At 38.2% G+C, this 23,792-nt stretch overlaps 2 pseudogenes and 5 gene segments (V, D, J or C); 4 read left to right on the plus strand and 3 right to left on the minus strand.

Moving 5' to 3' along the window:
- The first annotated feature begins 2,008 nt into the window (after nt 1–2,008).
- On the plus strand, nt 2,009–2,745 carry LOC127360759 (immunoglobulin kappa variable 3-15-like). The segment is given in 2 exon segments: nt 2,009–2,088; nt 2,302–2,745. Coding segments are annotated over 2 exon segments (366 nt in total).
- A 1,325-nt stretch (nt 2,746–4,070) lies between these two features.
- LOC127360769 (Ig kappa-b4 chain C region-like) lies at nt 4,071–5,473 on the minus strand (annotated as a pseudogene).
- Nucleotides 5,474–6,213: 740 nt separating this feature from the next.
- Nucleotides 6,214–7,210, plus strand: LOC127360746 (Ig kappa chain V region 3381-like). The segment is given in 2 exon segments: nt 6,214–6,562; nt 6,670–7,210. Coding segments are annotated over 2 exon segments (423 nt in total).
- Nucleotides 7,211–8,847: 1,637 nt separating this feature from the next.
- On the plus strand, nt 8,848–9,581 carry LOC127360744 (immunoglobulin kappa variable 4-1-like). The segment is given in 2 exon segments: nt 8,848–8,993; nt 9,101–9,581. Coding segments are annotated over 2 exon segments (423 nt in total).
- Nucleotides 9,582–12,714: 3,133 nt separating this feature from the next.
- On the minus strand, nt 12,715–14,538 carry LOC127360772 (Ig kappa-b4 chain C region-like; annotated as a pseudogene).
- Nucleotides 14,539–16,682: 2,144 nt separating this feature from the next.
- On the plus strand, nt 16,683–17,582 carry LOC127360763 (Ig kappa chain V region 3368-like). The segment is given in 2 exon segments: nt 16,683–16,889; nt 17,106–17,582. Coding segments are annotated over 2 exon segments (360 nt in total).
- Nucleotides 17,583–21,107: 3,525 nt separating this feature from the next.
- The window catches only part of LOC127360766 (Ig kappa-b4 chain C region-like), a 30,677-nt gene continuing 27,992 nt past the window's right edge, over nt 21,108–23,792 (minus strand). The window contains 1 exon segment of the C gene segment in view: nt 21,108–21,480. Coding sequence covers nt 21,277–21,480 — 204 coding nt within the window.

The following is a 23,792-nucleotide window of genomic DNA, read 5'->3' on the forward strand; positions in this document are numbered from 1 at the left end:
CTGCTGCTGCTTCACAGGTAAAGTCCAGAGAATCAAACTCCTCTCCTATATGAACATCCGTCCCTCTGAAATGAAGCCCACAAAATCATGACGCTGCTTTATGTTTTTGTCTCTGTATCCTCAGAGTCCAGAGGCCAGGTCACAGTGACTCAGTCTGGAGCAGTGAGCTCTGCTCTGGGAGGCTCCGTCACCATCACATGTAGGACCAGTCAGAATGTTTATAGCTCCGATCGTTTAGCCTGGTACCAACAGAGAGATGGAGAAACTCCTAAACTGCTCATTTACTATACTAGCACTCGAGCATCAGGGACTCCAGGTCGTTTTACAGGCAGTGGATCAAACTCTGACTTCACTCTGACCATCAGTGGAGTCCAGACTGAAGATGCAGCAGTTTACTACTGTCAGAGTTATCACTATATCAACAGTCAGAATGTGTTCACACAGTGAAAAAGCGTCGTACAAAAACCTCCCTCAGTCAGACTGAACAGAAACTGAACTGACTGCTGCAGCTGGAAGCTACTGCAGAGACTGATACACTTCACTGAGGACACACACACACACACACACACACACACACACTCACACACACACACACACACACAATGGAATTATCATAAAAAAAGAGATAACAAATAATTATTGGTCCTACACAAACAGTTTCATTATAAAGAACTAATGGACAGTTCAGACAACATTAGGATATGATCACATTTTTGTCATTACTAACAAACACATTTTACTCATTAAAGAGACAATGAACCAGACTGTGACTGTTAGTGAGACATGGCTCTGTGTGGCTCATGACTGACCTCAATAAGTAGTACTGTACACTGTAACTGATTATTAAGATGGTAACATTGAGGTAATATGTTTCAGTAACAGGACTCAACTGGTCATAATGTGGTTATTACAGATGTAACAACAGCTCATGGGGCAGGGGGACAGTGGGAATTGGGAAAGGGACAGAAAAAGTAAATTGTTTAGCAGACATGGGATGTATATTTCATTATTTATCAGAATTAGATCATTTAATATATCATTTATATTGTTTATGATAGATTGTCAGTGTGTTTTCTTGCCTGATTCACTCACAGAAACAATAGAAAATCACTCAAACTATTGCTACACCTCACAGGACAGCCACGGAGGGGCCCACACAAAGCATAGCCTAGGGGCCCATGACCGACTTAATCCACCACAGGTAACAGCATAATAAAGACACAAAAACCTGACAATTATTGGGGGAAAATCAAGGTTGTTCATTAGTTTCCTTAATATAAAAGGCAGCAGGTATGATTTATTTATCCAGGTTTTGAAACGTCACTGACATTTCTCAACCTCATACAAAGGAGGTGAATGAAATGTTCACACACTGCTCTGTGGACAGTTTGCATAGGGAGTAATTCTTCAGAGTTAAATTGTTCCTGTATTACTGTGTTCTTTGGATCATCTATTCACCTCCATTGAGTTGGACACCATTTTGATAGAACAAAACATATTGCTACTGTAGTTTTAAAAATGCTTTATCTTTGCTGAAAGCTCTACAAATGAAATTTCTTCCACCTGCATTTTATTGGGGTGGAGGCAGAAATCTCAGGATCCTGAATATTAAATCATATGTTCATGGAGAGATACCACTGGGCAAAGAGAAACTAATTTATATTACAGGTACTTTGGGTGAACTGACTGTAGCGTATTTGAGGAAAAGATAAAAATGTTCTGTGAAAAGTTTTCACACAACAATGCAACTCCCAAATATTGATGTACATCACTATTGTAAGGTATTATTCTTATATCATCACTCATTATGGTTCTTAAGTTGAATCTATGTTTCATGAAACACTGAAGTTCTGTGTGTGCAATGAAGCAACAGCTGCACTGAGGGGGAAACACCATGATATGTTGAGGACAGCTACAGTTCACTGACTCTGTGTGTTTGCATATGTGTCCTTCCTCTCTGCTCCCAGCCGTTAAGAGGCCAGTGTTGATCAGTGGCTGTCCAGGCCTTTCAGAGCCACTTACACGCCGGCAGCACAATGATAATGTCACTGACTCTACTGCTGGCCACCCTGGGGCTCCTTGTTCAGGGTGAGACTCTCTTCTGAAAACTTTGCTTCAGGATGCAACCAGGTTCACCACAATGATGTTCTGCTATGATGGAGAAACACTGAAACAAGCAGCATTTACCTTCTTCCATCTATTCTCCATGTTAAAGAAATGATACTCTTCTGTTTGGATGTTGATCTTTCTCCAAACTGGATTTGTCTCAATAACCCTTCTCCTCTTTTTCATGTTTTCCAGATTCATCAGGAGAAGTCATTGTGACTCAGTCTCCTAAAGCTCAGTCTGTTGTTCCAGGACAGACTGTCTCTATCAGATGTAACGTTAGTCCAAGCACTGGTTACTGCTTCAGCTGGTACCTTCAGAAACCTGGAGAATCTCCTAAACTCCTAATTACTTGTGGTTCAACCCGTCAGTCTGGAGTTTCAGATCGTTTCAGTGGGAGCGGATCTGGTAGTGATTACACTCTGACCATCAGTGGAGTCCAGACTGAAGATGCAGCAGTTTACTACTGTCAGAGTTTTCATTCTCTCAGTCAGTATGTGTTCACATAGTGAAAAAGCGTCGTACAAAAACCTCCCTCAGCTGAGAGGAACTGATCGCAATCGACAGCCGCATGGAAACTAAACGACAACAAGATACAACTAAAACACACCTCATAATTACATGAAATTCTAATAATACAGAATTTAATATAATCAATCACATTTTCATTTTTTTCACAATTTGTTTTTATTTAGGCAAAGATAAATGTTTTAACCTTTGAGTTTGAGACAACTGATGTCAAGTCTCTCATCAGACATGTTTATACAGATATGTTAGTAACTGTAATTATATCTAGAGTTAATAATATTATAAAATTAATATTTTCCCACAATGCATTATACATCTACAGTAGCTGAACACAGTTTACAGAGTAACAAACTCTCTTTATATATATATTAAAAGTCAGTTCTAATGGTCGTTTTTATGTCCATCAGATCAATTTACAAAATAAGTAAGGATATTACAGATGAAATATTGACACAAAAAATTGCATATATTTATTAAAATAATTAAATGTCTTTCACAATCTTTCAAATATTAAATTTAAAGTAATTATTCAATAATACTAATTAACTGAAGTGTTTAGTTAAATAAGAATCCACCTCAAAAATAGAATTTAAGTCATACATTAAAAGTATTGTGATTATATTTATATATTAATATATATATATATATATATATATATATATATATATATTATAACGTCTGTTAATTTTACAATAACAACAGTAACAGCAAAACATCTATTGTCAGGTTGTACTGAAAGAGCTGTGACATGTATAACACATTCCCATCATTTGTTCATGACACCATGAGCTAAAATGGTCAAATCCTAAAAATCTTTCTCTGAGACACACTTTGTCATTGTAAATTTAATGAATTTCAGACTGACACATGACAGCAGTTCATGACTTGACTTAGAATAGAATATAATAAAATGCCTTTATTGTCACTGTACACATGTACGATGAGATTAGAAAGCCAACTCCAATAGCAGTGCAAAAACCAGTACAATTATCATTTATTATTCTTATTTAATTAATTGTTTTTTATTGATTGTAAATGTTATTAACTCATTCATGAAGTCCTGTGGTGAATCAGTAATTTGAAGTTTTAATATTCTTGGAGGAAAATCTCAGATCAAAAATATTGTATATCACTTGATGCGGATGATGTGCTGCTCTGTGTATCTAACTATGAAAATCTCTATCTGAACTTTTTTGAAAAATATGGTAAAGATTTTTGACAATTTCAAGGGACAGATCTAACCCTTGTTACATAATGAATCATCCTCATATTCAGACTTGACTGATAAAAGATAGGTGATCTTGTAAATGGTCAAAACATGGGTATAATTAACAAGGTATATTAAAGCATATACAACTGACAATTATAGAGGAACTTTTCTAATGTTTCTAAATACGTATAAACATGCTGAATGAATAATACTCTCATGAAAACTGTTGATTTTATTAAATCTTTATTATTTTTAAATCTTGAAACCATTGGGAGAGAGAGAGAGAGAGAAAGAGAGAGAGAGAGAGAGAGAGAGAGAGAGAGAGAGAGAGAGAGAGAAAGAGTGAGAGAGAGAGCAATGGTATTGCAGAGTGCAGACTGAGAGCAGTAGCAGAGTGAAACCAGTATCAGAGTCCCAGTGAGTCAGGTTATGACTAGGAACACTGGTCTCTCCTCATTGTCTCTGAGAGCGGAGTCTGGGAGCCCTGGGTGGCCTCACAGGTCACAGAGCCCACCTTCCTCCAGTGGTCTGCAGAGAGCCTCAGGGTGCTGCTCCAGCTGTAGTGGCCGTCCTTCAGCACCCCGGGGCTCCTGCTCTCCTCCCAGCTGCTGCTGCTGCTGCTGCTGCCGTCCACCTTCCAGGACAGACTCCAGTCTGAGGGGGAAGCCCTTGTTGGCCAGACACATGAGCGTGGCCTTCCCCCTGCTGCAGCTCCTCACTGGAGGGGGGGCAGCACAGTCAGGGTGGGACGGACATCACCTAGGAGACACCAATCAGCTTAGAGGACAGGGACCACACAGCTGTCAATCAAGCAGCAGACACTTGGACACCTTTACTGTGTGAGAGTTGATTTTTCTCCTTTAAGGAGTTTCTGTCAGATGGTTTTTCTGCTCCACCAGTCACTCACTCACACATTGTTTCACTTCCCTTTAAGAAGCCTCTCATGCATATCAGCACAGAGAGAATCATCATACAGAATGAGCTGAAATATATCAAACTACACTGGAAATAAAATATCAAAAACTGTATCATCAAAATCATCCAAAACCTGAACTATACATTACTTTAAAGTATTTAGTGGAAACATGAACAAACACAGAAAATGAACTGACTACAATCAAATGTTCTTCATGTGGATTTAAATCATCATTACCAAACTGTAACTTTAAAACAATATATAACACTATGAAGAGATTTTGAACATTTACTCATCTTTATCTTCACTACGTTCAATTTGACTATAATAATTTTATCTTAATTCATTTAAAAACAATATTTTCTGACATCAAAAAGTAAAAGTGAATCTTAAAAATGAAACATTTGTACAAAAAGGTTTGCAGTTTTATCTTTTCTACACTTCATGCTGTTTGAATTTCAGTTTGACAGGAATGTGTAAAGAACAAAGAGTTAGCCTCCATGATGAAGGAGGACAGGTACAAACATGAATACTTCAAGTGTTTAAATTAAAACAAACTATATCTGTCTGCTTCAAACATCCAAAGACTGTATATAAAACATTACTTTACAATATTGTATTTAGTATTTGTGCAGAAACTTACTTCCAACTTCCAGTCTGGTTCCTCCACCAAAAGTCCACCACAGTGATACAAACTCATTGAGCCGCCGTACAAAAACCTCTCACTGTAGAGAGACACGGCTCTCTGACTTTGACACACTGAACTAAACCTACAAACCCTCAAGATGAAGCTTTACCATTAAAGTTGGAATTACTGATTCATATTCTGTATTGATATTTTAAATTGACTTCAATTAGGTTTTGAATTTATATTCCTGATGCAAAGTTTGTCTCTGAGTGTAAAGTATTTCTGCAGAAGATATACATTAATATGAAAAATCAAGAATTCTTCCTGAAATATATATAAAAAGACAAATATGTCCTGAAATAATAAAAAATTAAAGATTTGACTTACTTCCAACATCCAGTCTGGTTCCTCCACCAAAAGTCCACCACAGTGATACAAACTCATTGAGCCGCCGTACAAAAACCTCTCACTGTAGAGAGACACGGCTCTCTGACTTTGACACAAACAAACTCAGCAAGCGCATTCCCAGTTTACCCAGTTCATCTAATAACTGGTTAAAGTGTCTAAAAAATAAACTATGAATATATATTTAATCTTTTTGTATGATAAAAGCTGTATTAATTCATGTTACATTGAAACGATGAAACAAGATATTTCAAAGTAAAAGTCTCCAATAAATGATGACAAATGTAAATAATGATCATAAACATATGTTTATTGTATATTATGATGAATATAAAATAAATAAAAGATAATATATTTGTTTAAATGTGTCCCACAGTGATGTTGATCTGTGTGGTAGTGAATTAGGGGGAATTCACTAAATATTCTGGAAGAAAATGTGTCCATCAAACTGAAAGCAAAGCCTCATACAAATGAGCACTGACACATTCCTAATCAATACTCTGATAAAGTGATTGATCCATTGATAAACAGCATCATGAGAGGAATCCAAGTCCCTGTTGGAGTCAGTCAGAGCATTTCCATAGAGAGCCACTTTGCATCAGCAGCACCATGCTCCAGTGCTCTGGGAGAGTTTATAGTCCTGAGAGTTGAACACTGGATGACTGACAGCTGTCCTTCATGACAACAGAAGACACAGAAATCCTCCTCATCAAAAACATGACTTTGATCTCCGTCCTCATCTGGACTCTCCTCTGCTGCTGCTTCACAGGTAAAGTCCAGAGAATCAAACTCCTCTCCTCTATGAACATCCGTCCCTCTGAAATGAAGCCCACAAAACCATGACGCTGCTTTATGTTTTTGTCTCTGTATCCTCAGAGTCCAGAGGCCAGGTCACAGTGACTCAGCCTGGAGCAGTGAGCTCTGCTCTGGGACGCTCCGTCACCATCACATGTAGGACCAGTCAGAATGTTCAGTTTTGGAGCAACAAACATCTTTTAGCCTGGTACCAACAGAGAGATGGAGAAACTCCTAAACTGCTCATTTACTATGCTAGCACTCGAGCATCAGGGATTCCAGGTCGTTTTACAGGCAGTGGATCAAACTCTGACTTCACTCTGACCATCAGTGGAGTCCAGACTGAAGATGCAGCAGTTTACTACTGTCAGAGTCAACATCACATCAACAGTCAGAGTGTGTTCACACAGTGAAAAAGCGTCGTACAAAAACCTCCCTCAGTCAGACTGAACAGAAACTGAACTGACTGCTGCAGCTGGAAGCTACTGCAGAGACTGATACACTTCACTGAGGACACACACACACACATACACACACACCTACACACACCATCAGTCAACATGTATTAAAACACGTTCAGTGACAAATGTATCTGGTTTGTAAAATTATCAAGCGAAGCCAATGAGAGAGTTAATGAGAGCTGTCTTGGTCATGACCTTTGACCTCTGCTTTATTCCGGATCACAGCTATTTCAAATACATCCAATTAACAAAGAGTATAAAGACTAATATCAGAAATGTTCAAGTATTAAAATAAATAAATAAAATAAAGATTAACTGGAGACATAACAAGACAAAAGTGACCTACGTGATATAAATATAACAACATAAAAAAACACATTTTCTTTTATATGCAACTAAAATACCACACAAAGACATTGAGACTGAAAGTTATTGGTTGACGTTGGAAATACCCAGACAATCTCTGTACAACATCCATCCACTAACTGTTGTGGAGCTTTCAATCATATCACATGATCTTCTTCAGCAGATGGAGTCTCCCAGTTGTCATTGAATTGTAGTTGTTCAAATTCCCATTCCTCTGAGCATTTTCAGGACTTCTTGTCCATGTTGGCATCAAAGTTCAAATATTCCCTGACAACTGGGTGAACTCCATCTGCTGAGGAAGACCATGGGATTTGATCAAAAGCTCCAGAACAGCGACTGAATGGAGCTTGAGCAGAAATGTATTTGATTGTTAAACATGTTAAATGTTGTGACCTTTTTATATTTTTTCAGACATAAAACCTACCATCATTTCTCTTTTGAACATAATTTTTGGGGCTTTATGCCTTTTTCATTGATTAGACAGCTCAATATAGACAGAACAGGGAGAGAGAGAGACCACAGGTCAGACTCGAGTTGATGTATTGTTTTGAACTATCTGAAGACTCAAAACTACAGCAAGGAGAGAGAGAAAGAGAGAGAGAGAGAGAGAGAGAGAGAGAGAGAGAGAGAGAGAGAGAGAGAGAGAGAGAGAAAAGTCAGCCCATGCATGTTCAGCCTGTATATTTTAGATTTCTTTTCATTCCAGTTTTGCAGTTTTGACCAAGTCTTCAGCAGATGAGGTTGAATATCCTCAATCACATGTTTGAGAGAGATTTAGCTGTCTAGATTTAACTAGAAAGAGTTCCCAACATATGTCAGTGGTTTTTTCTAAACATTTATATGAACATCCACATAAGTTGTTGTGCACATGCACGTGTCCAGTTCAGCCCCACCCAAATTAAAATACGTTCCCCCACACGTCTCAGTGTCTCCTTGAGCTCAGGAAGTTCTTTAAAAACGTACTCTGATGGAAAAAGGATTTTTTAAATGTGTGTGAACAATGTTGTTTCACGTCTTTCTCACACACACATTAAAAAGTGTCCAGTATGGGGAAACCTGATGAAATAGGCTATTTTTCCTGGATTGTATTAACCATAAACAATGATGAGGAAATCTTATTCTGACATTTGTTATAATCCTGCACATGTGAAAATATGGAACTAGACATATGTTATATTTGATCCATAGAAAGAAAATATCTTTATTGGCTTACAGCATTAACAGCATCGGAATTATTGGGACAATAAAAATGTCATAATCTGAAGTTCAATTCTGTTAAAATGGTGGAATGATAGAAAGTGCAGATTTAAAGCTGTAGCAAGGTAAAAACAGAAGCAGAGTCCCAGTGAGTCCGGTCAGTACTGAGAACGTGGTCTCTCATACATTTCCATAGAGAGCCACTTTGCATCAGCAGCACCATGCTCCAGTGCTCTGGGAGAGTTTATAGTCCTGAGAGTTGAACACTGGATGACTGACAGCTGTCCTTCATGACAACAGAAGACACAGAAATCCTCCTCATCAAAAACATGACTTTGATCTCCGTCCTCATCTGGACTCTCCTCTGCTGCTGCTTCACAGGTAAAGTCCAGAGAATCAAACTCCTCTCCTCTATGAACATCCGTCCCTCTGAAATGAAGCCCACAAAACCATGACGCTGCTTTATGTTTTTGTCTCTGTATCCTCAGAGTCCAGAGGCCAGGTCACAGTGACTCAGTCTGGAGCAGTGAGCTCTGCTCTGGGACGCTCCGTCACCATCACATGTAGGACCAGTCAGAATGTTCATGTTTGGAGCAACAACCACCTTTTATCCTGGTACCAACAGAGAGATGGAGAAACGCCTAAACTGCTCATTTACTATGCTAGCACTCGAGCATCAGGGACTCCAGGTCGTTTTACAGGCAGTGGATCAAACTCTGACTTCACTCTGACCATCAGTGGAGTCCAGACTGAAGATGCAGCAGTTTACTACTGTCAGAGTTATCATGAAATCAACAGTCAGAGAGTGTTCACACAGTGAAAAAGCGTCGTACAAAAACCTCCCTCAGTCAGACTGAACAGAAACTGAACTGACTGCTGCAGCTGGAAGCTACTGCAGAGACTGATACACTTCACTGAGGACACACACACACACACACACACACACACACACACACACACACACACACACTAAACAGTCTGCAGGAGAACAGTGGAAATGAACCTGTATATGGTACTGAACCGATAGAGGGAATAGACACTTTTCATGGCAGACATTTTGACTTGCCAAAGCAGGAAAAGCACAGGTGTATTTATTACATTAATGATGGCTGCATTACATTTAGGTGAACCAGTCTCAGAGCTCTGGTACTGTGCATGCTCACTCACTGAAAGGCCTTACTGGGACACTGAATGAAACAGAGCCAGTGTTACAGTTTTCTTCAATTGCTAACAAGCGTTTACCTAAACTTAAGAGACTTTATCGAAACTCTTAACACAGCAACACACCTACCTCACACTATTAGCCAAATAGTACATTTTCTGCTCAAAACCACATTTCGTTCTTTAAACACCAACTCTACATTTCAAAATGCAAAAACATTCTCTATATACACAAACTCTATCAAAACACAGCAAACCTGACTCAAAATCAAATCATTCGGTTAAAACACTAGCACATTTTCTTTCCAAGAGGAACAGATCAATCAATCATAGCACAACAACTTTCTAAATACAAACAGTTGATAGCATTACAAAAACTCCATAACTTTTCATGCTCTACCTGCAAACAGTAGACAATGAGAAATCCATTGTTTTTTTTAATTCAGTTTCATTTTACTGTAAACCACCCTACATTTTTGGCTTGAAGGTCAAATGTGTGCATTTTTGGCAACAAACTACGCAAAAGTGAATGAGTCATCTTTACTTTATAGAATGTACAGTAGAAAAAATTGTAAGCGACAAAATTGCAGAAGTTAAAGCTTTACAATATTATCAGCATGAAATTGCAGCCAGTGATCAACAAATAATCCAAACTATGTGTCCTTTGGTTCAAAATGTGTCAAAATACTGTCAGATACACAATTTGACAACAAAAAAGAGGCACAGATGGGAAAGAAACAAAAATGCACAGTCCTGTTCTAATCCATACGATCTTCAGCATCTGGCGCATGTTCTCATCCTCATCACATCTAATGTCATCTCTCGCTATGCACCTTGGATAGAAACGCTTGGCATGCCTTATCCACCTCTGGCCCTCTTCCTCTCCCTAGCCCAACTATTCGTCTTCCTTATCCAGACATTATTATTTCTTTCTCTTCTCATCTGTGTTGCTCTGTATCCACATTGAATAAACTCAGTCCAGAAAGTCCCCTTTATACTGCATTGTGTATGTCATTGAAAGAACTTCCACACCTGGCTATGTCTCTGATTGAGATTGGAATTAGCTGTGGTTGATCTATTTTACCCAAATTACAAAAATCAGCTATTTCTCAATGTTTCATTGATATGTTTATTACGTTTTTTTTTTTCCAATTGCTAACACACTAAAATGACATGCATAGCACAATTCTTTAAAGTGACACACAGAGAGCAAAACCTCTTCTCAAGTCTCCAAAACTCTAAACACATTTTCTGCTTTACACACATTTTTAAATGCACTGAACACGGTTCTCTGCATAAGACACAACAATCTGACATAAAGTCACATGTTTGCCATTTCAAAACACTGCCAATCAAAATGACACTACATGAGCTAATTGGCCAATATATGTGCCACCTGGCCAAACACCTCAATGGTTAATTGTTAGTGCATATGTTGCACTGACTTGTTTGGTGAAAAATAAAAAAATAAATGTTTCAACAGAGTGTGTGTGTGTGTGTGTGTGTGTGTGTGTGTGTGTGTATCTGCAAATATTTCTGTGCATGTGAACAATCTGAATAATTTTCTACAGTTTGAACTATTTTAGTATTATGTCAAAGCATACTGAAGATGAGAGTGTTTTTCATTATGCCCAACAGTGTGTAGTTGGTTAGACAAACATCTGGTAATATGAATGAAGTGTGTGCCATTTGGTGCAAAGTTTGATTTTGATAATGCTATATGTAGTTTTGGTTGCAGTGCTTCATTTTGCAGGATATATGAGGGATTTTGCAGTTTGGGTGTGTGGTTTTGGGAAAAGTGTTTAGTATTTTGATAAAACCAGCCTAGTTTGCAAAATTGTGTTTTAGCAATTAGAAAAAACTGTAATAAATGCTTATCAGCTGTTTCAATATATATTTTGAACTTCTTTTGTTGCAGAAGTAGAGGCTTCATGGAATATTTAAGGTTTTGTTCATAAGGTCTTTATTTCTGACATGTTGTGTGTAAGCATTTGTAAATAACACAAAAAACATCCATAGTTTTGGTATTGGGTGAGCTTGTACGTAAAGAAAAACTTAGCATTGCAGAAATGGGTCAATTGACTGCATATTCTGTGGAAACAACATGAATTGTGTTAATTGTATGGGATGAACAGACCAATGTGGGGCTAACTGTGTTTAGAGTTTTGAAAATGTGACTACAGATTGGGCAAAAAGATGTTAGCAATTGAAAAAAACCTGTAATGTTATTATTACACCTGTGCTTTACCTGCTTTGATCAGTCAAAATGTATGTAATAGAATATTTATTTTTATTTCTTAGTATTTAAATTTAATTTGAAATTCATATTTAAGCCAGTTTAGTTTTCAACAAACTTACATACACTACATAATTTGAATGACCTTGTGTTTATATGAAAATACACAATTTATGTTATAATTTGAATACAAACTGCTGATAGTGATCCTGTGATGATATAATATGTTGATAATATCCGATTTTATCTTTCAAATACAATGCTTTCTTCCCAGAGTTTGCAGTTTCATCAGATTCATTTTACTTTCTGTAAACTTGTGAAACAATTTTAATATTAAAGTTTCTACCAATGACACACTTCATTAATAAGACAAATACAACATCTTCCTTAATATTTTATCGATCAGCTTTGTTCCTAAAAACTAAATTCATGATTAATGTAATAAGGAAGTTTATGTAATCACAAATGCTTTAAAGAATCTGGAGTAAAGGATTAAATCACTTTAATAATGTCTCTGTCACAATAACTTCTCATTAAGGATTATCGCATTACTTTTATGTTTTCTAAATATCGAGAAAAGATATTAAACATTTCTACGTTGTAGTCTTTCTCAGGACATTGCCTAAAATTGAATTCAATGTTTGTGGATTTAATAGAACTTTGAAGACAGCAACATCAGTTTACAGTAACATACATGACAACAAATTATTTGATGAACTGGTCTTTATTGTGTTGAAATAATCAAAAAAACAAATTTATTCAATGAAACATGTAATCAGAGAGTGGGAGGAGGTAAAGAAAGATTTAGACAGATAATGAGCGAGTGCAGACTGAGAGCAGTAGCAGAGTAAAACCAGTAGTAGTAGTCCCAGTGAGTCAGGTCAGAACTGGGAACACTGGTCTCTCCTCAGTGTCTCTGAGAGCGGAGTCTGGGAGCCCTGGGTGGCCTCACAGGTCACAGAGCCCACCTTCCTCCAGTGGTCTGCAGAGAGCCTCAGGGTGCTGCTCCAGCTGTAGTGGCCGTCCTTCAGCACCCCGGGGCTCCTGCTCTCCTCCCAGCTGCTGCTGCTGCTGCTGCTGCTGCCGTCCACCTTCCAGGACAGACTCCAGTCTGAGGGGAAGCCCTTGTTGGCCAGACACATGAGCGTGGCCTTCCCCTGCTGCAGCTCCTTACTGGAGGGGGCAGCACCGTCAGGGTGGGACGGACATCACCTAGGAGACACCAATCAGCTTAGAGGACAGGGACCACACAGCTGTCAATCAAGAAGCAGACACTTGGACACCTTTACTGTGTGAGAGTTGATTTTCTCCTTTAAGGAGTTTCTGTCAGATGGTTTTTCTGCTCCACCAGTCACTCACTCACACATTGTTTCACTTCCCTTTAAGAAGCCTCTCATGCATATCAGCACAGAGAGAATCATCATACAGAATAAGCTGAAATATATCAAACTACACTGGAAATAAAATATCAAAAACTGTATCATCAAAATCATCCAAAACCTGAACTATACATTACTTTAAAGTATTTAGTGGAAACATGAACAAACACAGAAAATGAACTGACTACAATCAAATGTTCTTCATGTGGATTTCAATCATTATTACCAAAATGTAACTTTAAAACAATATATAACACTATTAAGAGATTTTGAATGTTTACTCATCTTTATCTTCACTATGTTCAATTTGACTATAATAATTTTATCTGAATTAATTTAAAAACAGTTATTTCTGATATCAAAAAGTAAAAGTGAATCTTAAAAATGAAACATTTGTACAACAAGTTTAGCAGTTTTATCTTTTCTACACTTCAAGCTGTTTGAATTTCAGTTTGACAGGAATGTGTAAAGAACAAAGAGTTAGTCTCCATGATGAAGGAGGACAAGTACAAACATGAATACTTCAAGTGTTAATATTAAAACAAGATATATCTGTCTGCTTCAGACATACAAAAACTGCATTTAAAACATTACTTTACAATATTGTATTTAGTATTTGTACGGAAACTTACTTTCAACATCCTGTCTGGTTCCTCCACCAAAAGTCAACCACAGTGATACAAACGCCGTACAAAAACCTCTCACTGTAGAGAGACACGGCTCTCTGACTTTGACACACTGAACTAAACCTACAAACCCTCAAGATGAAGCTTTACCATTAAAGTTGGAAATACTGATTCATATTCTGTCTTGATATTTTAAATTGACTTCAATGAGGTTTTGAATTTATATTCCTGATGCAAAGTTTGTCTCTGAGTGTAAAGTATTTCTGCAGAAGATATACATTAATATGAAAAATCAAGAATTCTTCCTGAAATATATATAAAAAGACAAATATGTCCTGAAATGATAAAAAATTAAAGATTTGACTTACTTCCAACTTCCAGTCTGGTTCCTCCACCAAAAGTCCACCACAGTGATACAAACTCATTGAGCCGCCGTACAAAAACCTCTCACTGTAGAGAGACACGGCTCTCTGACTTTGACACAAACAAACTCAGCAAGCGCATTCCCAGTTTACCCAGTTCATCTAATAACTGGTTAAAGTGTCTAAAAAATAAACTATGAATATATATTTAATCTTTTTGTATGATAAAAGCTGTATTAATTCATGTTACATTGAAACGATGAAACAAGATATTTCTAAGTAAAAGTCTCCAATAAATGATGACAAATGTAAATAATGATCATAAACATATGTTTATTGTATATTATGATGAATATAAAATAAATAATAGATAATATATTTGTTTAAATGTGTCCCACAGTGATGTTGATCTGTGTGGTAGTGAATTAGGGGGAATTCACTAAATATTCTGGAAGAAAATGTGTCCATCAAACTGAAACCAAAGCCTCATACAAATGAGCACTGACACATTCCTAATCAATACTCTGATAAAGTGATTGATCCATTGATAAACAGCATCATGAGAGGAATCCAAGTCCCTGTTGGAGTCAGTCAGAGCATTTCCATAGAGAGCCACTTTGCATCAGCAGCACCATGCTCCAGTGCTCTGGGAGAGTTTATAGTCCTGAGAGTTGAACACTGGATGACTGACAGCTGTCCTTCATGACAACAGAAGACACAGAAATCCTCCTCATCAAAAACATGACTTTGATGTCCGTCCTCATCTGGACTCTCCTCTGCTGCTGCTTCACAGGTAAAGTCCAGAGAATCAAACTCCTCTCCTCTATGAACATCCGTCCCTCTGAAATGAAGCCCACAAAACCATGACGCTGCTTTATGTTTTTGTCTCTGTATCCTCAGAGTCCAGAGGCCAGGTCACAGTGACTCAGTCTGGAGCAGTGAGCTCTGCTCTGGGACGCTCCGTCACCATCACATGTAGGATCAGTCAGGATGTATATTATAGTAGCCCATACCACCTTTTAGCTTGGTACCAACAGAGAGATGGAGAAACTCCTAAACTGCTCATTTATGCTGCTAGCACTCGAGCATCAGGGATTCCAGGTCGTTTTACAGGCAGTGGATCAAACTCTGACTTCACTCTGACCATCAGTGGAGTCCAGACTGAAGATGCAGCAGTTTACTACTGTCAGAGTTTTCATGACATCAACAGTCAGGCTGTGTTCACACAGTGAAAAAGCGTCGTACAAAAACCTCCCTCAGTCAGACTGAACAGAAACTGAACTGACTGCTGCAGCTGGAAGCTACTGCAGAGACTGATACACTTCACTGAGGCACACACACACACACACACACACACACACACACACACACACACACACACACACACACAAACACAGACACAATAAACATTTATTAAAATTGACAAAAGAATAATCTCACAGTAAATCGAATTACATTCTCCATCACAGCTTCTTTCAAAATCCCATGTTCCCAGGGAGAATGAATGAGAAAATTCTTGATTTTGACCTTTGACCTCTGATTTATACTGGAGTACAGATTCTTCAACTTCATCCTGTCATTAAATAATAAAAGGACACCAATCAGAAATCTTCATTACCAAAGATTGACCAAACAAACCCGTAGGCCTACATCCCCATTTCACTCAGTATTGATTGAATAGACTTTTGTTTATTAAAGAAAATCTCATTATGACTGGAATCCTAACATTAGAATACCTCTATGATATAATTATATCTGCATACAGTATATTTCAATACAATTATCTTTAACTGCATAAAACATGCAAAAATACATTTTCTCTAACATGCAACACAAAAACACTGTATAAAGGTGAATTCTTTACCTTGAAAACAATTTTAAAAAATATTTGTGGAACATCCATCCACTAACTGGAACTGTAAATCATATCACATGATCTTCTTCAGCGGATGGAGTCTCCCGGTTGTCATTCAATTGTAGTTGTTCGAATTCCCATTTCTGTGAGCATTTTTAGAACTTCTTGTACATGTTGGCTTCTATTCCATCACAACTTGGTGAACTCCATCTGCTGAGGAAGACCATGTAGTTAAATCACAAGCTCCAAAACAGCTACTGAGAAATGGTTTTGATTGTTACCCATAAACTATCAGTTGCAACTTTTCAGTAAACATCTACCAGAAATCCTTAAAGTGCAACATAAAGACCTTCAGAATACTCACATTACTGCTCACAGCTGTAACTACAAGATGTTTCAATATCCTCTACAGGTAAATATGTAAATATGTAGGACAATGCTCTCAGCACTGAGGGGGAAACACCATGATATGTTGAGGACAGCTACAGTTCACTGACTCTGTGTGTTTGCATATGTGTCCTTCCTCTCTGCTCCCAGCCGTTAAGAGGCCAGTGTTGATCAGTGGCTGTCCAGGCCTTTCAGAGCCACTGACACGCCGGCAGCACAATGAGGATGTCACTGACTCTACTGCTGGCCACCCTGGGGCTCCTTGTTCAGGGTGAGACTCTCTTCTGAAAACTTTGCTTCAGGATGCAACCAGGTTCACCACAATGATGTTCTGCTATGATGGAGAAACACTGAAACAAGCAGCATTTACCTTCTTCCATCTATTCTCCATGTTAAAGAAATGATACTCTTCTGTTTGGATGTTGATCATCTTTCTCCAAACTGGATTTGTCTCAATAACCCTTCTCCTCTTTTTCATGTTTTCCAGATTCATCAGGAGAAATCATCCTGACTCAGTCTCCTAAAGCTCAGTCTGTTGTTCCAGGACAGACTGTCTCTATCAGATGTAAAGCCAGTTCAGGTGTTACCAATGATTTGCAGTGGTACCTTCAGAAACCTGGAGAAGCTCCTAAACTCCTCATTTATAATGCTCAGTCCCGTCAGTCTGGAGTTTCAGAGCGTTTCAGTGGGAGTCAGTCTGGAACTGACTTCACTTTGACCATCAGTGGAGTTCAGACTGAAGATGCAGGAGTTTATTACTGTCAGCAGGATTACAGCAGACCGTTCACACAGTGAAAAAGTGTCATACAAAAACCTCCCTCAGCTGAGAGGAACTGATCTGAATCAACAGCTGCATGGAAACTAAATGGCAACAAGATACAACTAAAACACACCTCATAATTACATGTAGTTCTAATAATGTGGCATTTAAAATAATCAATCACATTTTCATTTTTTTTCGCACGTTATTTTTTTTTAGGCAAAGATAAATGTTTTAACCTTTGCATTTGATACAACTGATGTCAAGTCTCTCATCAGACAGGTTTATACAGATATGTTAGTTACTGTAATTATATCTAGAGATTAATATTTTCCCACAATGCATTGTACATCTACAGTAGCTGAACACAGTTTACAGAGTAACAAACTCTCTTTATATATGTGTAGCACCCCAACACTCAGTAAATGCCTATGTTAAAGGAACTCACCTTGGACTTGAATGATGGGGTGTTTGGGTTCGATTCATTAAGGTAGCTACCACGAAGGTTTACCTGTTTTGTGTGCAACTTTTTATAGCCTAATACTTTATGAATAACCAACAACACTGTTAGACTAAGCAGTGGCTCTATTCACACATACTGTACACTATTTTAAATAACTGACCCCAGACAACTCTTTCAAATAAATGAAATAATATTTTACTAACCAGTGGTTTGTAGTGTAACACAAATAATATTTACTTTGTTAGTTAAGAAGAAACAAAAATGAAATAACACAATTACCCAAATTAGACTTCTTTAAAATAAAAATATTATAGTTGAAATACTAAATTGTAAACAAAATACCCTTTACCAAAATTGGCAAAACACTGTAGAAAATCAGACACTTGTAATAAGCAAAATAGATTTGGCAATATCAAAATACTATTCAAAACTTAAATTATCTCAGGTCTCTAACATTCCTAGTTCTTACCACTTTAATATGATTTACCTGTACTCATCAGACTCAGATCAAATGCTACTTAACTAAACTCTAAACAAAACAGTGGGCCCACACACACACACACACACACACACACACACTGTATATAACTAATATAATGTTAATAATGTAAATATCTTTCATATTGTGTATTGTCTGAATATTTCGACTTATTGTGTTGTATTTTGATGCTTTTGCTTTGGCAAAAACTTTCATGCCAATAAAGCCCATTTTGAATTGAATTTGAATTGAATTGAGAGCAGTTTGCAGCCCATGCATGTTCAGCCTGTATATTTTAGATTGCTTTTCATTCCAGTTTTGCAGGTTTGACCAAGTCTTCAGCAGATGAGGTTAAATATCTTCAATCACATGTTTGAGAGAGATTTAGCTGTCTAGATTTAACTAGAAAGAGTTTCCAACATATGTCAGCATTTTTTTATAAACATTAATATGTTGTTGTGCACATACACATTATACACAAAAAGTGTCCAGTATGGGGAAACCCAATGAAACAGCATGTGTGCACATTTTTCACTCATGCTATGTTATTTATTATTTTTAGCTATTTTTCCCAGATTGTATTAACTATCAACAATGATATGAAAATCTTATTCTGACATTGGTTATAATCCTGCACATGTGGAAATATGGAATAAGACATCTATTGTTGGTAAACAGGGATCCATGAAAAATTATTTGATCTAAAGATAGAAAATATCTTTTGATTGATGTATAGCATTTACAGCATTGGCATTATTGGGACAATGAAAATGTCATAATCTGAAGTTCAAATTTGTTCAAATTTGTTAAATTGGTGGAATGATAGAAAGTGCAGATTTAAGGCTGTAGCAAGGTAAAAACAGAAGCAGAGTCCCAGTGAGTCCGGTCAGTACTGAGAACATGGTCTCTCATACATTTCCATAGAGAGCCACTTTGCATCAGCAGCACCATGCTCCAGTGCTCTGGGAGAGTTTATAGTCCTGAGAGTTGAACACTGGATGACTGACAGCTGTCCTTCATGACAACAGAAGACACAGAAATCCTCCTCATCAAAAACATGACTTTGATCTCCGTCCTCATCTGGACTCTCCTCTGCTGCTGCTTCACAGGTAAAGTCCAGAGAATCAAACTCCTCTCCTCTATGAACATCCGTCCCTCTGAAATGAAGCCCACAAAACCATGACGCTGCTTTATGTTTTTGTCTCTGTATCCTCAGAGTCCAGAGGCCAGGTCACAGTGACTCAGTCTGGAGCAGTGAGCTCTGCTCTGGGACGCTCCGTCACCATCACATGTAGGACCAGTCAGGATGTATATTATAGTAGCCCATACCACCTTTTAGCCTGGTACCAACAGAGAGATGGAGAAACTCCTAAACTGCTCATTTACTATGCTAGCAGTCGAGCATCAGGGATTCCAGGTCGCTTTACAGGCAGTGGATCAAACTCTGACTTCACTCTGACCATCAGTGGAGTCCAGACTGAAGATGCAGCAGTTTACTACTGTCAGAGTGCTCATTACATCAACAGTCAGTATGTGTTCACACAGTGAAAAAGCGTCGTACAAAAACCTCCCTCAGTCAGACTGAACAGAAACTGAACTGACTGCTGCAGCTGGAAGCTACTGCAGAGACTGATACACTTCACTGAGGACACACACACACACACACACACACACACACACACACACACACACACACACACACACACACACCAGAAGATTAACTGGAGACATAACAAGACAAAAGTGACCTACGTGATATAAATATATCAACATAAAAAAATACATTTTCTTTTATATGCAACTAAAATACCACACAAAGACATTGAGACTGAAAGTTATTGGTTGACGTTGGAAATACCCAGACAATCTCTGTACAACATCCATCCACTAACTGTTGTGGAGCTTTCAATCATATCACTTCAATTCAATTAAAGAGAGAGACACACAGACACAAACACACACAGAAAATATATTTAACTTAACTTTTATAAAATTCAGTCGACTCAAATCCATATCCCCAGAATATAGAAATCCTCTCATGTGGTTCCAGTTCCTGAGATAACTGATCATAAACAAGTTCAGGAGTACAGTTGTCCTCATATCACTTGTTATGAAGATTTCTGAAAAGATCACTAAGTAAGTGGCCACAGTACTGGCTCACCTGAAGGCTGTGTCTTCTCCCTTTTACCTTTTAGCACCGACAGCTGCAGAAGCTGTGAGGAGGGCAGCTACTTTATCAGATTCTCAGATGATACTGCTCTGCTGTCTCTGCTTCAGGGTTCAGGACAGGACCACAGCTCTGCTCTTCACAGTTTAGTGAAGTGGTGAGATGACAATATTTCAGACTTGATTTGTTGAATTTAGACACATCAGAAATAACATCAGCAACAGTGAGCTGCTGCCTTAAATTACCCTCTCAAAGATAAATAAAGTTATATTGACTGATGGACTGATAACACGTGTAAATAAATATTACAATATGAATTTAATTTCAATGTTGACTACACATCAATATCCTTTTAATCCACTGTTCTTTCCATTCTTACATTAAACCCTGTCTGTGTTTGTCAGAAAATCTATCAGCATCTCAGACATCTGTTCATTCACACCAACAAAAAATTACTTTGTATGCCATTAATATCCTATTATACATTACAAAACTATCATCTTCCCTTCTTTAATTATTCATCTGATTTTACAAATAATCCATAAAACACTTGTGAATTAAATGGAACTACAATGACAGTAACGTCTGTTAATTTTACAATAACAGAAATGAAACGACTGATTCGATGAGCTGGTCTTTATTGTGATGAAAAAATTGAAATTACAAACAGAAAAACATCATCGATGACACACATATTTATAGAGTGAGTGAGGAAGACAGAGAGAGACAGAGTTGCAGAGTGCAGACTGAGAGCAGAGTAAAACCAGTATCAGAGTCCCAGTGAGTCAGGTCAGAACTGGGAACACTGGTCTCTCCTCAGTGTCTCTGAGAGCGGAGTCTGGGAGCCCTGGGTGGCCTCACAGGTCACAGAGCCCACCTTCCTCCAGTGGTCTGCAGAGAGCCTCAGGGTGCTGCTCCAGCTGTAGTGGCCGTCCTTCAGCACCCCGGGGCTCCTGCTCTCCTCCCAGCTGATGCTGCTGCTGCTGCCGTCCACCTTCCAGGACAGACTCCAGTCTGAGGGGAAGCCCTTGTTGGCCAGACACATGAGCGTGGCCTTCCCCTGCTGCAGCTCCTCACTGGAGGGGGCAGCACCGTCAGGGTGGGACGGACATCACCTAGGAGACACCAATCAGCTTAGAGGACAGGGACCACACAGCTGTCAATCAAGCAGCAGACACTTGGACACCTTTACTGTGTGAGAGTTGATTTTCTCCTTTAAGGAGTTTCTGTCAGATGGTTTTTCTGCTCCACCAGTCACTCACTCACACATTGTTTCACTTCCCTTTAAGAAGCCTCTCATGCATATCAGCACAGAGAGAATCATCATACAGAATGAGCTGAAATATATCAAACTACACTGGAAATAAAATATCAAAAACTGTATCATCAAAATCATCCAAAACCTGAACTATACATTACTTTAAAGTATTTAGTGGAAACATGAACAAACACAGAAAATGAACTGACTACAATCAAATGTTCTTCATGTGGATTTCAATCATTATAGCCAAACTCTTCAACAGATTTTAAACTTGAAGCAATCTATGACGAAATGAAGAGATTTTGAAGATTTTCAAATTATAAGCTTTATCTTCACTCTGTACGATTTTATTTTAATAACTCAATCTCAACTAATTCAAAAACAGCTATTACAAATGTGGAAAAATAAAAGCAAATCTTTAAAGACATTCATAAAACAGTTTGCAGTTTTATCTTTTCTACACTTTGGGCTGTTTGAATTTCAGTTTAACAGGAATGTTTAAAGAGATGTTTAGAAAAGCTGCTCTGAATTAGCCTCGATCATAAATGAGGAGAAATACGTAAATAAATCCATATTGAAATTAAAACAAGATATATTTATCAGCCTCAAGCAACCTAAAACTGAATATAAAACATTACTTTACAATATTGTATTTAGTACTTGTGTAGAAACTTACTACCAACATCCAGTCTGGTTCCTCCACCAAAAGTCCACCACAGTGATACAAACTCATTGAGCCGCCGTACAAAAACCTCTCACTGTAGAGAGACACGGCTCTCTGACTTTGACACAAACAAACTCAACAAAATTATTCTTTTTGTAAAACCTTGTCATGTGACAAGATAACAATCACCAGAAACTTCCAAGATGTATTTATATATTTGTAACATAAGATAAGAAAAGATAAGATGTACCTTTATTGATCCCCTGTAGAAGAAATTCAAATTAGACACAGCAGCATAGGCCAATGTAGTGCAACGAGTACAGAAGTTTAATTAGAATCGCAAAATAGGAATTTTACAAAAAATAGCAGAAAATATAGACTATAATTGAAAAGCATATACACTATATGCAATATGCAAGTAAAATGGTGGGGTGGACATATGGAAAGGGGTCCGGGGAGTGAGGAAGTAGAGGGGGGTTGAGGGGGAAAAGGGCTGTCGTCTGGGTAAAGAAGGGAGAGACGGGCTGTGGAGGAGGGTGGGGTAACCAAGGTGTGAATGAGGGTACCTGAGGAGGTGGAGGGCGTTTGTGAATCAAACATGTTGAAATACAGGTTTAACTCGTTGGCACATCCCTTTGTCCCCTCTACTGAACCTACTGACCTTTTCATGCCAGTAATGCTCCTCACCCCCCTGTAACAGTCCATCAAGGCCTCCTCTGCCTCCACCGACAACTGCTGCACAGTGCTGGTGGTGATGGACTGTCTCCTATATAAAATACATGTTTCTAATTAAATTTGAAATGTAAAGAAAATATATGCATTAGAATAGAACCAAAATTATATGAACTAGTTGTTGTATGTTTCCGATTCAGCAATCCATTAAAGTGATTGATCCATTGATAAACAGCATCATGAGAGGAATCCAAGTCCCTGTTGGAGTCAGTCAGAGCATTTCCATAGAGAGCCACTTTGCATCAGCAGCACCATGCTCCAGTGCTCTGGGAGAGTTTATAGTCCTGAGAGTTGAACACTGGATGACTGACAGCTGTCCTTCATGACAACAGAAGACACAGAAATCCTCCTCATCAAAAACATGACTTTGATCTCCGTCCTCATCTGGACTCTCCTCTGCTGCTGCTTCACAGGTAAAGTCCAGAGAATCAAACTCCTCTCCTCTATGAACATCCGTCCCTCTGAAATGAAGCCCACAAAACCATGACGCTGCTTTATGTTTTTGTCTCTGTATCCTCAGAGTCCAGAGGCCAGGTCACAGTGACTCAGTCTGGAGCAGTGAGCTCTGCTCTGGGAGGCTCCGTCTCCATCACATGTAGGACCAGTCAGAATGTAAATGGGAACTACCTTTCCTGGTACCAACAGAGAG

This window comes from Dicentrarchus labrax, unplaced genomic scaffold (assembly GCF_905237075.1).
Source record: "Dicentrarchus labrax unplaced genomic scaffold, dlabrax2021, whole genome shotgun sequence".
Classification (NCBI taxonomy): Eukaryota; Metazoa; Chordata; class Actinopteri; family Moronidae; genus Dicentrarchus; species Dicentrarchus labrax.